This window comes from Protopterus annectens, chromosome 4.part0 (genome assembly GCF_019279795.1).
Source record: "Protopterus annectens isolate FY-2018-M chromosome 4.part0, PAN1.0, whole genome shotgun sequence".
In the NCBI taxonomy this organism is placed as follows: domain Eukaryota; kingdom Metazoa; phylum Chordata; order Ceratodontiformes; family Protopteridae; genus Protopterus; species Protopterus annectens.
Window position 1 is genome coordinate 1,970,742,473 of NC_056733.1, and position 15,395 is coordinate 1,970,757,867.

Here is a 15,395-nt window from a genome sequence, read left to right on the forward strand (position 1 = left end):
ACACACACACACACACACACACACACACACACACACACACACACACACACACACACACACACACACACACACACACACACACGTATTTTATTTTTGTAGTTATTTATTTACTTTTGAATGGTAAGGCCCAGGTGCATGGAGACATCTCTGCAGAAGGCTCAGGATCTTTCTTTTCACTTGGTGTAGCCTTACTGGGAGAATGTTTGAGAAAATCCCTAGCAGAGTAAAATATATCATCAGGCAGGTATTCTTGTTCAAAAGGCAACACCCCAAACTTCACTTCCAAAAGGTAGCCTGTTAAATCTACTGCTTAAAATGTATTTCTGTGCTTCCCAAAGCCAGTATAAACAACAGACTATTGGAGATGGGTGTAACTGCTTGGTAGTCGCCTGATTAAATTGTAACTGTTATTCTAAGTCTTTTGGTTTAAGCACTTGGGCTTCATGCCAGTTGTTTTACATTAAGAAGGTTTGTGGTCTGCACTGTTGTGGCAGGACAGGTAACTTACATCCTTCTAAGCTGGGAATTGTTGATTGAAGGCTCATTGTCTGCTTTTCTAAAAGTGTATTAGTTCTGGTTTAAGCACTTGGGCTTCAGGCCAGTTATTCTACATTAAGAAGGTTTGTGGTCTGCACTTTTGTGGGAGGAGAGGCTGGATTCTGCCCTTCTGAGCTGGGAATTTCTGGTCACAGGCTTATAGTGCCTGCTTATTTGAACTGTTTCTTTCCGAAATTGGTGCACCTTGTTGTTGTAGCTTAGACCAGATTGAGGCCTGCTGAATCTAGCTTTGTTCATATAACTTGAGCACTGATCCAAGCCATCTTTTTTGGAGAAGGTTCCCCTGTACCCTAGTGGCAGGAGTGTGTAGTTAGAACTTGTCTGATTGAAGACTGCTAGAACAGGGCTCAGTTTTGAGCTTTTTTCTGGTTAATTGGGTAACTTGTTTAAATCAGTTTGTTCGTTTTCTATTGTTTTATATATATATATATATATATATATATATATATATATATACACTTTATTCATCTGCTTTTGCTGTATTTGTGTTTTTCCTACTTTATTACTAGGGGCATTGACTACAATTCTGATCTGAGATGTATAACAATAAGTATCCTTTTCTGTGCATTTAAATTATTTTTTTGATTGTATCTGCTTTATTTTCTGAAAAAAAAAAAAAAAAAATATATATATATATATATATATATATATATATATATATATATATATATATATACTTGTTTCCTGCCTTTCTAAGCTAGTATAGTCCGGTTTTCAGGGTAGTGTTGAATTCTGGGCTGTGTTACAAATCTCTGTGTTTGCCCATACCATACTTGGATAGAAGGAAGTTTCTCTGTTCATCTGTGAGAGAGAGGAGATTTGAGCAGCCTATCTGTCCCTGGAGGAGTGGTTTCAGCCCAGAAATTAGTAGTTTATTGGCCATTTTGGGCTAATTTCTATCTCTTTCATTTACCTGCTATAAAAAAACGCATTTTCCTGGTTTTGCACGCCGGGCAGTGCCGGTTAGCTAGGGTACAACTATTCCCGGCTCCAAAAAGTATCCTCTTCAATTTTTCCCTTGGAACTAGACAAACTTTCAATTTAAGCACTCAAGCCATTCATTTTTCAGCCCAGCACTTGCTCAAAACTCATAGCAAGCACTTATAAACCCAGGCACTAGACCCCCCTATACTGTATAGAAGGACAAGGCTCTCTATTTGACCTTACTAGCCAATCAGTAAAACAGTTCACTGTACCTATCCGGGCATGTCCAAAGGGCAGTTTCAGGTGTACTCTCCAGTCCAACTGGTAAATTTGGGCATTTTGAGGCAATGTTACAACTGCCTCATGTACACAGACAACCCTCTCCTCCTACCACAAAACACTAATACACGTGAGAGATGTAATTATACAGCCAAATTGGAGGCTAAGCTCACTCAACCCAAGACTGGATCAGACAGTCAAGAGGAGAAGGGAAATATTTGCATCACACCACCAGTCTCACATAGACCCATTAAACCAGCACCGGCAAAAAACACACATAAATACATGAAAACATACTCGGAGGCTCTAAATAAAAATCTGCTAAGCAACAGAGACCTCCAAAGCAGACGTCCAAGCAACCTCCACCCCCCAACACAAACCATGAAATGCATACTTCACAAAACCAGTGTGCCATGCCAATCACAGCCCTTAAGGCAAAATAACAAACCCAACACACTAGTAATAGGTGACTCTATAGTCAGGCACACTGACATCCCACTCACTAGGCTGAATAAGGAGAAGGTTACTGTTAGCTGCCTGTTGGGTGCCAGGATCCACCACATAACACAAGCACTCAGGTCATGCCAGAACAAATATAAATATGACTCTGTCATTGTCCATGGTGGTGTGAATGACCTGAGCCATACCTCCCTGGACTACATGAAAAGAGACATGGAAGAGCTCTCTGATCATGTAGCCCAAGCCGGTATGACCCTGACCCTGAGTAGCATCCTGCCCTCACCAAGAATGATACCACAGTATAAAGAAAAAATTATTAATTTCAGCAACTGGCTAAGCTTCTGGTGTTATTCAAAGGGGATCCAGAGTCTGTCTGCCTGTAATGACCTGCTCGACAAGCCACGCTGCTTTGCTAGAGACGTCTTGCACCTGTCACCCTTAGGCTTTCGAATACTGGCCAAGGCTCTTCCCACCCCAATTGTGCTGTTTTTAGGAAAGCCTCAAAAGACAAACCCACCACCGTAAATAGCACAAGTAACAAAAAACTGAGAGTAATGCTACTCAATGCCAGAAGTCTAAACCTCAAAATGCATGCACTCAAGGCACTCCTCAGTATGGAGAAAATCAATATATGTGCAGTAACAGAAACCTGGTTTGAGGCTCCAGAGAGCACCCCAGCACTACCAGGCTACAACTCATACCATACATTTTGGCCACAGAACCCGGACCAAAATACAAGAGGTGGGGGCGTATCCATAGTCATCAAGGATACCCACACCTCCAGGTTAGTGGCACAGCACGATGCTTAGAGATCATCCAAGTGCAACTAACAACAGGCAAAACTGCAATTCAAATTGTAGCTTGCTACAGATCACCCACCATGTCCCAGGACCCCCATTCCGCATTTCTGAAAACACTGGGAAACATAAAGGTCCTACCAAACACCCTAATATTGGGTGATTTCAATTACCCAAACATTAACTGGGAGAACTACTCAAGTACTAACTCCCTTGCCCAGCATTTCCTAGAATTTATAAACTCAAACACCCTGGATCAACTGGTCAACACTCTCATCAGAGGTGACAACATATTGGACCTGGTCATCACCAACATGGGTGACCGGTGTTCCACACCAGAGGTCAACCCCTCGCTGGTTAGATCTGACCATAAAAAATCACTCTGGATATCCACATTCCGCTCCCACCCCAGACAAGGAAACCACCGTGAAAAACTTTTCAAAAGCAAACTTCATGTTACTTAAGACTGAGGTAGAAAGTTTTGAAGCTCCCATGCTAAAGGATAATACTGTCGAAACTGCAAAATCCTTTACTAATGCATTCTATGGGCACCTATAAGAATGCATGGATCATGCTATCCCAAGCAAAACCAAGACTCACTCCTCCAAGATAAGGAAACCAATCTGGTGGACCCCTGCCATAAACAAGCTATACAATACAAGGAGGAAACTAGTACAGAAAAGAGTAAAATCCCAAGAAGGGAAGACATCCCTGATCAGTATCAGCAAGAAACTACGATCCCTCATAAAATCATCCAAGGCGAGCTTCGAAAGAAAAATTGCCAAGGACTCCAAAGATAACCACAAGGCATTCTTTAGCTATGTCAATAATCTAAGTGGCAATGCTCAGATCTGCTCAGAGTTAGTGCAGAATGGCACAAAATACACTGAACCGACCGATATTCCCAACATCCTGGAAGACAGGTTCAGTGCAAACTTCACCCCCCCACCCCCAAAAGGGCCCATAGCCATACCAGAAGAATGTATACCCCTGAAATCACAGACACTCAGGTTAAAACAGCCCTCTCCAAAGTCAAAAACACAGCATCAATGGGACCGGACGGTGTCCCAGGCTGTGTCCTACATGAGCTCAAAGATGAACTAACCCCTCACCTAAACACACTGTTCAGACTCAGCCTCTCCACAGGCTACGTACCCATGGAGTGGTGCACAGCAATGGTTATTCTGATCCACAAAGGTGGAGCCACAACAGACCCCGGGAACTAGTACCCTATAAGCCTGACTAGCTTGGGCTGCAAGGCTATGGAGCGCATCATCATGGAACTCATTAACAGAAACATTGGGAACCTCTAAACACTGGACTCTACCCAGTTCGACTTAAGGGCAGATCATGCCTCCTAAACCTGGTGGACTTCTTTGAGACAGTTACCAAGGCTATAGATGACGGAAAGGTGGTACACACAGCCTACCTAGACTTCGCAAAGGCCTTTGACACCATTTCCCATTCTGATTCTGATATTATAGACACACTCACTAGCCTGAACATAAACCCCTATGTCACAAGATGGGTTACCAACAGGGTCACGGACAGATCCCACATGGTGAGAGTTGCAAGAGCTAGGTCTGAATCTAAACCGGTTACAAGTGGCATTCCCCAGGGCTCAGTTCTAAGACCTCTACTGTTTGGCATATACTTCTCAGAGGTACAGGCAAGCACAGGAGGACTATGGCTGACCAAGTTCACAGATGACTGCAAACTAGGGGCTATAATTGAATCTCCAGCTGACACAGACATCCTCAAAAAGGGTCTCACTGAGATGGATACCCGGTGTCAAAATCATAGCCTCAAGCTAAATGCCAAAAAGTGCATAGTCATCCCCTTTGGAAAAAAACAAAGCACCCACAAACTACCACATAGGTGGTAGTCCCCTAAATATGGAAGACATAATAAGGCATAATAAGGGATCTGGGGACCCAAGTAGATAGTAATCTCTCCTTTGATAATCACATTGTCAAAAGTGGTAAGAAAATCCTTCTATGTGGCCCACCTAATCACAAAAGGGTTCACATCCAGATCAAAAGAGGTCATTGTGCCCCTCTACTCATCACTCATCAGACCCATCACAGAGTACAACACCCCATTTGGGATGTACCTTACAAGACACCTGCAACAGCTGGAAAGACCACAGAAGTACCTCACCAAGAGGATCACTGGCCTCAAACAGATGCCCTATGCAGCTCGACTGAAGAAACTCCAGCTGTACAAGGTTGCATGCTGCCTACTCAGAGGTGATCTCTGCCTGACATACAAGGCCATGTCCAACCCAGAATTGATGGACATGCTCCACCTAAAGAAAACCCTATCCCCTCAAGCTACACGCTCTAGGGATCTAAACCTCACCACAACAATAAACAGGACATGCTGGAGGGATAGATTCCTGTCCCAGAGACTTCCCATGCTTTAGAACAAGATTCCAATCTACATTAGGCAGAGCTCCTCGCTAACACTCTTCAAGAGAAACCTTGACGAGTGGATGGGAAACAGAAAGTTTACCTCAATGATGCACAGGGAACTAATCTAAGGGGGTGGCAAAAGCCAACACATTCTGGCTAGGCTTATAAATGCCTTCAGGCAGATAGCCTAGTACCTACCTATGAACTTATAACCTCCTTTGGACATGCAAAAAAATGGATGAAAAACCTAAACATTTAAAACTTCATGCATCTGTCAATGTCCAGGCCTGACTCGTCAAAGTAATTTTATAAATACTACCTTAAAGATGCCCACAAAAATGGTTCAGAACTAAAGAAATGGTCAACACATTGATCACTTCTGCAGTAGCCTTGGCTATATGGATTATATCCTGCTAAAAATGTAACAACCATCCCACTTTCAAAGGGTCATGGCACCTTCCACACACTGTAACCATTAAGCTGAGCTGCCTAAGAAGAGAAGTTTGAGTGCAAAACTCTCCAGAGCTTTCGCTTCGCTAAAGTGAGTCTCTTCTGCAAGCTTTCAAGGATCTTCTGCAAGGTGTTCCATTCTTGGCCAGATAAGTTCATTTTCTGTAAAAACCTTCCACATTTAAAAATGTATTGCTTAAATGTATATTTATGGATAGAAAAGTTATTTCTCTTCAAGGAGTTTGTGTTTTAATGGACTGCCTTGAGACTTAACTGTACTTTTAAATGGGAGTGCACATTTTTCCTGTCAGTTTAAAAGTTGTTAAAAACAGTTTAAAACTATTTTTTCTCGGGAAAATTTATTTTATTTTTTTGGTGATGGCAAAGTGTATTAATGTGCATTTTACTATATTTTATTAGGAAAAAGTGACTTTTTTGAACTTTAAATTTTTATTGGCTTGTGCTACATGTTTTCCCCAGGAAAGAGGCATCATTTTCAACTTGACCATGGAACAGACTACTGGTCCCTTGGTTTGTCCTTCTTTCGCCCCCCCCCCCCAAAAAAGAAAAAGTTAAGCAAGCAACCTTTGTCACCATAGCAGGATAGACCACTCATCATTTACCCCAGATCTCTCTAGTGTAGCACCTTCAACCACTATTGACCAGGGACTAATCATGTCCTTTGCTGTTGTTGCAGTCCTGATAGTGGGTAAGGGGAGACACTTTTGTTGTTCCTGGGAGAGAGAACAGGGAAGTCTACTTTGTTTAGTCAGAATATTATACACATTCCTGGGGAAGTTGCTGCCACCATTAACAACCCTGTTGGACCCATTTTTCATATCCAAAACAAACAGAAAATTAAATGTGCCTGCTCCAGCTCATCTTTCCCTGGACAATTGTAATTTATTAGGTCTGGCTGAGGGTCTAATTCAGGTTATTGATCCTCCTTATGAAGTGGTTTCTGGTAAAAGGAAAAAGGGATGCCTTTTTTCCTGATCAGAGTCAAGATGCTGAATCTGGACAGGAAGATGAAGGGATAGATGCAGGGTTTTCTTTTCAGATTTTTGATTCATATTGAGAGGAGACCATTGTATCTGATCCTCTCTGTAAGGGATTCTCTTTCCCTGAGACTATTTCCAGAATATGCTAGTGTTTTCAGTGTGAGAACACTGAGGTTTCTCAGTCTCTCAGAAAACACTAAGAGCCGTTAACAAATGGAATTTCAAGAACCTTTCCCCATCCTTGCTGTGCTTCCAGCATTGGAGGATGTATGTGTCACTGCTTGTAATTTCCCTGATAGTCAGTCTGCTGCCCCTCTTTTAAGTTTTTATACACTCATCCCAAACCTTACCCAGCAGCTACAGCTTTAATTAATCCTACTGCTGATAAACATTTAGTTAACCCCAATCCTTCACTTTCTGACATGTATGGTAAAATCAGAAGCACAGCTGGCTCAACCAGTACCTTGTGCCAGTACCATGAACCAGCAGCCCCCCTCAGCTCTTCAAGTAAAGAGCAAAACATTACTGTATTAAGCTGATCAGTTACCAACGGCATTGCTACTGTTTAAAAGTAAAAAAAAATGCTTTTTGTAAATAAAATCTGAGTGCTATAGCACTCCATGCAAGCAGGGTATATATATATAAACTGTAGCAAACCTGGCTGTATGGAATGCTATAGCACTCAGGCTTAAAAACATTTCTTTTTATAAACTATAGCAAACTGCTTGCTACAAAATTAGCAAACAGTTGCTACAGTTTATACCCTGCCTTCACAGTGTGCAATGGTGCTCAATTTTTAATTAAAAAAATCCTTTTTGTAAACTGTGACAAACTGCTTGATAAAATGTAGAAAAGAGTACAGTTTATAGCCTGTCTGCAGAGAGCCTTACAGTGCTCAGGTTTTTGTTTAAAAAAGAAAAATAAATAAAAAGATTTTTTTTAAAACTATACTGACTTGCTACAATGTACCAAGCAGTTGCTAAGGTTTGAACCACATATGGAGTGCTACAGTGCTCAGGTTTGACTACAAATGCAATACTGGCTTTATTGAATTAGACATCATGATCGTTTGATCGTGACTCCAAACACTTTGCACCTGGGGCAGTTGGTCCTCTCCCCTGCTCTAACTATGTTATTATTGCAGGCTACATTCTATTCTCTCTCTCTCTCCCCCCCCCTCTCTTCTCTCTCTCCCCTCTCTCACACACAATTGTTGCAAATCAGTCACCACAGACTTCTTGGACTTTGCTTGGTGGGCGCTATCAGGAGGGATAAAACTGCAAAGTGTGTGGGACACTAAGAACAGATGCACATAAAGATAAAGAGATGCCTGCCCTAATTAAGACACTCAACTTTCTGAGTCATCTTTGGTGCCCTTGCAGACTAGTCATGTTAGCTTGAAATATAGCCTTTATAGCACAATCTCACTGCAAGAATCCTACATCCTCATCAGAGCAAAACTGTGTGACAGACAAGCTGAACTTGATAAAATCAGACCCTCATGAGTGGAAACTACATCAGGGGTTTTTCCAAGATTTGATCTATCTGTGAGCAGTTCATCAAGATGACATTTTTGCCTCCTCTCTGAACAATCAGCTGGTGTAATTCTGCTCCAGGGCTCCATGCAAGACAGACTGGAAGACAGATGCCTTCTCCTTTCCCTGGACAGGAATGTTCCTGCATATTCCCACTCTTCCCACTGATTTCAAGTGCACTTCTAAAGATTCAAAGGGAATCACCCAAGAAAATTGTGGTGACTCCCTTCTGGCCCAAGCAAAAGTGTTTCTCCCTTCTTTTGGAAATGGCCATGGGCAACTACCACAAGCTTCCTCACATAATGGATGTACTCACATTAGAACAGGGTCATTTGATAGGGTCTATATTACAACATCGAAGCTTTACTTAATCGAATAACTAAAGCTCTATCTTGTAATATCGACATCTAAAAATGTCGAACGGCCGATTCAACCAAGGGAAACACTTCCCTTGGCCGAATCAAAAAAAAAAAACTTTACATCTGAAATGAAGTGGGGGGATTCTCCCCCACACCCCCCTAACTAAATATACCAAATCCAAGATCGCTCCAAATTGGAGAAACAGGCATACTCCATATAACGACCAAGGGAAGTGATTCCCTGGGTTAAATCGACCGGTCGACAATTTATGGTTTCAATATTACAAGATCAAGCTTTACTTATTCGATTAAGTAAGCTTCAGTCTTGTAACATAGACCCGTTTGAGATATTCCAACCCCAGTTAACTTCTGCTTACTGTCTGGTCTTAACTGCCTTTAGGCATTTGTTTACTGAGGACCTGCAGCAGGTACTAATGGAGGCAAGAAAGACTGCTATTAGAAAATCATATATTAGCAAATAATAAAGATCTTCTAGGTGATGTCAACAGCACAACTAGCACCCATTTAGGACTAGTGTTTCTTTGGTTTTACATTATTTGTGTGAGTTACTATCCTATAACCTTTCTTACTCCTCCATCAAGGTTCATTTGTCGGCCATTTCAGCATGTCTGCCCATGGAGCCCCCTATTTTGATGCATTCTCATGTGAAAATGTTTTGGAAAGGGGGTTTGCATAAGAGACCTCCAAGAAAACCAATGGCTTCTCATTGGGAATCTTAGTTTTGTATAAGATAAGATAACACTTGCTCCATCTGAGCCAGCTCATCAGGCTGAGTTGAGGTTACTCCCACAAAAAAATGTTTTACTGATTGCTGATGTCTGCAAGACGAGTATTTGAGTTACAAACTCTTATGGTAAGTCAACCCTATGTCATTTTCCACAGTGACAGGGTTTCTTTGAGAAGTAATTCTTCTTTTATGCCTAATAAGTTCTGAGTTTACTTTAAGCTAAACTATGCATCTCCCTGTTTTCTTTCCTGAACCCAAAAATGAGGGATGAAGGATACTCTATATCTTGGATGTCCACATACAACTCAGATACTATCTTGATAGAACAAAATCTTTCACATCTACAGATCAGTTGTTTATTTCTTGTGAAGGTGAGAAGAAAGGGTACCCTTTATCTAAACAGACTATTTCCAAATGGTTGTCTCAGGCCTTTTTTTATTCTCACTGCAACAGAACTATTCCAGGCAGGGTCAAGGCTCACTGTACTAGAGCCTTGGTTTCATCTATGGCTTTTTAAAGGGGTTGGAGGCTAGAAGTACTCTAGAAGTAGCAACTTCATCCTCCATACATTTACAAAGCACTATAAGCTTGATTCCTTCTCTAGGTTCAGTTTAGGCTTTGCAAGGACCATTGTCCAGGGGTTCCTGGACTCTTCTCCTTCCAACTAATGTAGTAAGCTACAGTAATCTATCCATATAGCTAAGTCTACTGCAGCAATGATCAATATGATGAACACAGTACAGTTGTGTAAGTAAATTTACTATAGCAGTAGATGTTTGAATGATTAATTCTGCTGCAGCTGTTATCGCCCTACACCTCCTTAGTTTTCTGAATATGTTTTTTTTTTTTTTTTTGCTAGGGTGTGTGTGTTTTATATATATATATATATATATATATATATATATATTGGTCCCCTACAAAATCCCGAATGCACAGAATCCCGACGCCCAAAATTCTGTGAGGAAAAGCCCAAAATCCCACATTACCGAAAGACCAGAAGCGCGAAATTCAAAATCCCGATGTTAATGGATTTTGAGATAGCGCTTCTTGTGTTGTGGTTCAGGTAAGTATGTGTGTGTAAATGTGTTTGTGAGGGGCTTTAGTGTGTGTAAGTGTGTGTTGTGACTGTGGTGTGTGTGTGTGTGTGTTTGTGTGTGTGTGTGTGTGTGTGTGTGTGTGTGTGTGTGTGTGTGTGTGTGTGTGTGTGTGTGGGACTGTAATGTGTGTGTGAGTTTGCCTTAGGGGGTGTGGGGGTGCAGGGGAGCAAAGCCCCCCTGGTTATCTTTAGTGTAGGGTGGCTTGTTTGGTTATGGGGGGAGGGTGTGTGTGTGTTTTTTTGTGTGCTGTATGTATATATATATATATATATATATATATATATATATATATATATATATACATATACACACATATGGATTCACTTTAGAAGCTCAAATTCCCAAAAACCCGAACTTCATATGGTCAAAACCATAAGTTCGATTTTTGGAAACTCAAACTCCTAAAATGAAACATAAAAAAAAGCAAAAAAAGTCAAACATCGCTTTTGCAGGGAGGCTTTGCCACCCTGCAGCCCCACACCCCCCTACTTAAATATACCAACTCCGAGATCGTGCTACAGTGGAGAAAAGGGAAATCTCCCATTTTGCTCAGTATGCGGAAGCGCAAAACGGGAGATTTCCCATTTCCTGTCAACATCGCAAAAAATGAAAACATTACTTACACACAGCATACAAGGATCCTTGCCTCTGTGTGCAAGTAATGCTTTAAGGTAAGTAAAGTGTTATTTTTTAACACGTTACACATTCGAGTTACTGAAAGCTTTAGCATATGGTCTCGACTATATGCAATTCGAGCTTTCAGTAATTCGATTATGTAAAGTGCTCCCATACATATACATATACAAACTCCAATCTATGTTGTCTCAGGCTCAGCCTCTCTTTATCAGTTGGCATGATAGCTCTGAAGGGCTTGATGCTCAATCCTGTTATTTTAGGGAGCTCAACTGAAACTGGGTATGAGTTTGAGCATGTAGAAGGTACCCTGAAGCTGTTTTATCCTTGTCATAGTAAAATCCATATAGCAAAGGCTACTTCAGCAGTGATCATTTGAACATCTACTGTTATGGTGAGTTTATTTACACATCTGTTTTATCTACCCTATTAACCAAGTTCAATTAATAATGAGAGTATGTAGTTTAAGAATGGTATCAAGTGATAAACCGCTGGTTTTACAATGTCTTCAAATTAAACCAATAAAAAGATCGGTGATAAGAAAGAAGGGCTGTGATACTGTGCCATACATTTTATCCAAGACCCATTAGTACCTCCCCTAGTGTAGTAAGTCATGTACCGTAATTACTTTGACACAGTAGCAAATGTACTCTCTTTAGCAGGAAGACTATTTTTGGAATTAAAATACTTGCATTTCAGCTGACTCTTTTCTCAGATATTTAACCTTGGATATCAAGTATACTTTGATAGTTTTCTGGACATAATAGCTTTATTATCTTTGCATATCTCCACAGATCAGGTTCGGAACAGTTACCAGCTGTGCAATAATGGAACTCTGCGTGTCATGTATGCCAATGGAATGGGTGTTAGTTTCCACACAGAGCCTCATATCCTTGCTGGTACTGTGAGCCCCACAGTTGGTCTTCGAAATATCTCACTGCCCACAGAGAATGGTCTCAACTCAATTGAATGGCGCCTAAGAAAAGAACAGCTGAAAGGGCGAATCACTGTATTTGGAAGAAAACTTAGGGTAAGTAAATAAGAATCTTAAACTGTAACTATTTCACCTGTGTAAAAGTATGGCATAGAGATGTCATGAGCTTTTTCAGGGTAATCTACACTGTCTCAAAGCCTTTTATCATCTGTTTGATGAACTGAAGGATTTGTATGACAAAGCTGAAAATCAAAGCCAGTACAACTTATACTAAGAAAATTATTATTAAAGGAGGGAATTGGTAACTAATTTAACCATTTAGACTAGTAATTTTCAAATAAGCATGTCCAGCTGGAACACAGCAAATTAAACTTTGCCCTCAGAAAGTAACAGACTGATGCACAGGGATGCTCCCACCTTATATCATCTGATCTGAATAATAGTTACTGCAATGTCCAGAAATGTTATAGTTAACATTCTCTGTGGCTATGGCCATTCTAGCTGTGATGTGTCTGAGATATAAATACGGGCATATTGCAAATCAATAGATAAAAGAAAAATTGCTAAAGGAAACAGTTTTCATTTACAAACTGGTCAACAAACCCCCCACATACATTCAGACATATATTTTTTTAAGTAGTAGTAGTGTTACACAAACATTTTTTTTTACAGTAAGGTACAGGGCTAGGGACGGGCAGGGCTAAGATTATGGCTACCTTGCTCCTAACCATAACCCTAAACCTCACACTAAACTTGCACCTTACCAAAGAACAGCCCTTTCCATAACACTACCTCTACACAAGACAAGGGGAAACACATATCACAGAGTTTAACCACTCTTTTACATTTTAAAAAAACTTGTTCTGTTTTCACTTCCTCCCTACAAAATAAACACACTCTTTTAAGTTTATTTTACTTGGCATAGCAAGCATGATCACCAAATTAGAATTTGGTGAAAGATGCATTCGAGCATCTGTATGGATCCCATATATATATATATATATATATATATATATATATATATATATATAATCAGTTTTTATTATTTTCCATGTTAGTATTTTTTCTTGATAATTTTTAATTTCTTCATTTATACATTATTTTTTTTTTCTTTTTCTTATTCTCATCATGTCCCAGAACTTTTTGAACTTAAATTTAAACATTGTAACTATTAATTGCTAATTTTCTTCCTTTACCCACTTTAATACTCCATACGGATTTAAAGAGGAGAATAAATAAATTAATTTAGTAACCCCAATCTCCCTTCACCTACATCATATATAAAACATCTCTTTTCACTGTGTTTAATCTTGAAAGAAAAAATAATATTGCAGATTTTCTTTTCATATTTTCCTGAGATCATATAAACATTTGACATACATGCTATTTTTCCCATTAATACAGAATTCACCAGATAAATCCTTTTCCTGAATGTTAACCTCTATGTCCTCCACAGAAGACATAGTTCTATCATTTCTTTTATCAAACCCTCCCATTGTCTCATAACTACATAATTTTTTTCCAAATTGTATTCCTAGCAAAGACAATTCATTCATTGAAAAATACACACCCCAAATGTTCACCACATCACCCAAACTCTTACTTTTGTCTTTATTCAGGGTCATTCCCCTTTCCCTTAGACATCCATTCAGACAAAATAAAACTTCTCTCATGCATATTTTGTTCTTAGCAACTACCACTACATCATCTGTATATGCCAAAACTACTAGAATCGCCACCTCCTTTTGCATCACATATCTAGCATATTTCATTTTATAAGCTACTTCAGTCACTCTTACATTCATTATCAATGCAGACATTCTACCAGTCATGGGACATCCTTGTCTTCTACCACATTTCATGCATATTTCTTTACTCAGCCACCCTTCACCAACACTCTTACTCTATTAATTTGATATGATGACTTACACTCTCCTAATTATTTTATCTATTTCATACTTCTCCATAACATCCCACAATACATCATGTCCTGCTGTATCAAACTTGCTAATATCACCTGCCATAAGTTTCATGTCCTTCCTTTTACTTACAGTATGATCCACAACTTGTCTCACAATCAGTAACAATTTTTGACATCCCTTCTCTTTTATACTATATATACTCTCCTCCATAATATCTTTCATCCATCCTTCCATTCTACTCTCTATTATTCTCGTAAGAATGCTATAAGCTGTGTGATTTAATGTGATGGGTCTCCAATTTTTATGTCATTCTTCTCACCTTTCTTCTGTATAAATTACAATACTCCACTACACAACTTTTCATAAACAAACCCTTCCTTCAACCATTCATTCAGTACATTTACAAAATATTCTCTGTGCCAATACATTAATTTCTTATACATTCCATACCCTATACCATCTGGGCCAGATGCTGAATCAGCATTTCCTTTCCTAAGTACTTCACCCACTTCACTAATAGTAATTTCTTTTTCAAATTCTGCCTCAACTCATTCTAAAAATTGTTTTCCTTTCCATTCTCTCTTATTTTCATTTGTTTAAATTCTTATACATATTTTCCACATGCTGTACTCCAACACTCATAACTTGCCTCTAATGTTCTTTTTAACTCTCCTTTTACACTTTTTCATTTCCCTCATTATATTAATATTTTCCTTTAGTTCTTCTTTCGGCTTTTTCCTGGTTAGGGGTCGCCACAGCGGATCACCTGTCCACTCATATTTTCCTTTACTATTTTACCCAGATATGTAGATGCCTCCTCCCTTCTGCCTTGTAATTAATATTTTTGCCTAAACAGTAATGCCTTATTTTCTTTTTTATATTTTCCATATCATAATACTCTTCTTGTATTATTTTCTAAATTCTGTAATATATTTCCATACAGTTTCCCATACTTCACTTTGTCTTCCTTTCTTACATCATTCTGGCATTGAAAAAACACTTTTTATGTTGTTTTCTTTTGGCTTTTCCTGGTTAGGGGTCACCACAGCGGAACTCCGGTCCACTAATGATTGGCAGTAGATTTTTACGATGCCAAGGTGTCAGCCCGATGCCCAACCTTCAAAGGAATGCCCATTCACGCATGTCTTTCAAATGCCACTCAACCACGGGGAGGACATGCAGACTCCACACAGAAGGCGCTCCAGCCAAGAATCGAACAGGAGAACCTCTTGCTGTGAGGCAACAATGCTACCGCTGCAAAACACTTTTTATACTTCTTTTTAAA

At 39.7% G+C, this 15,395-nt stretch overlaps 1 protein-coding gene across 5 annotated transcripts in view; it reads left to right on the forward strand.

Annotated features, from left to right (window-relative positions):
• Window positions 1-15,395, forward strand: part of TENM2 (teneurin transmembrane protein 2) — a 1,770,657-nt gene that overhangs the window by 1,662,550 nt on the left and 92,712 nt on the right. For all 5 annotated transcript variants that reach the window (XM_044069584.1, XM_044069586.1, XM_044069585.1 and 2 more), the window contains one exon: window positions 12,049-12,284. In XM_044069584.1, the coding sequence (XP_043925519.1) occupies window positions 12,049-12,284 (236 nt within the window). The remainder of the gene's footprint in view (window positions 1-12,048; window positions 12,285-15,395) is intronic.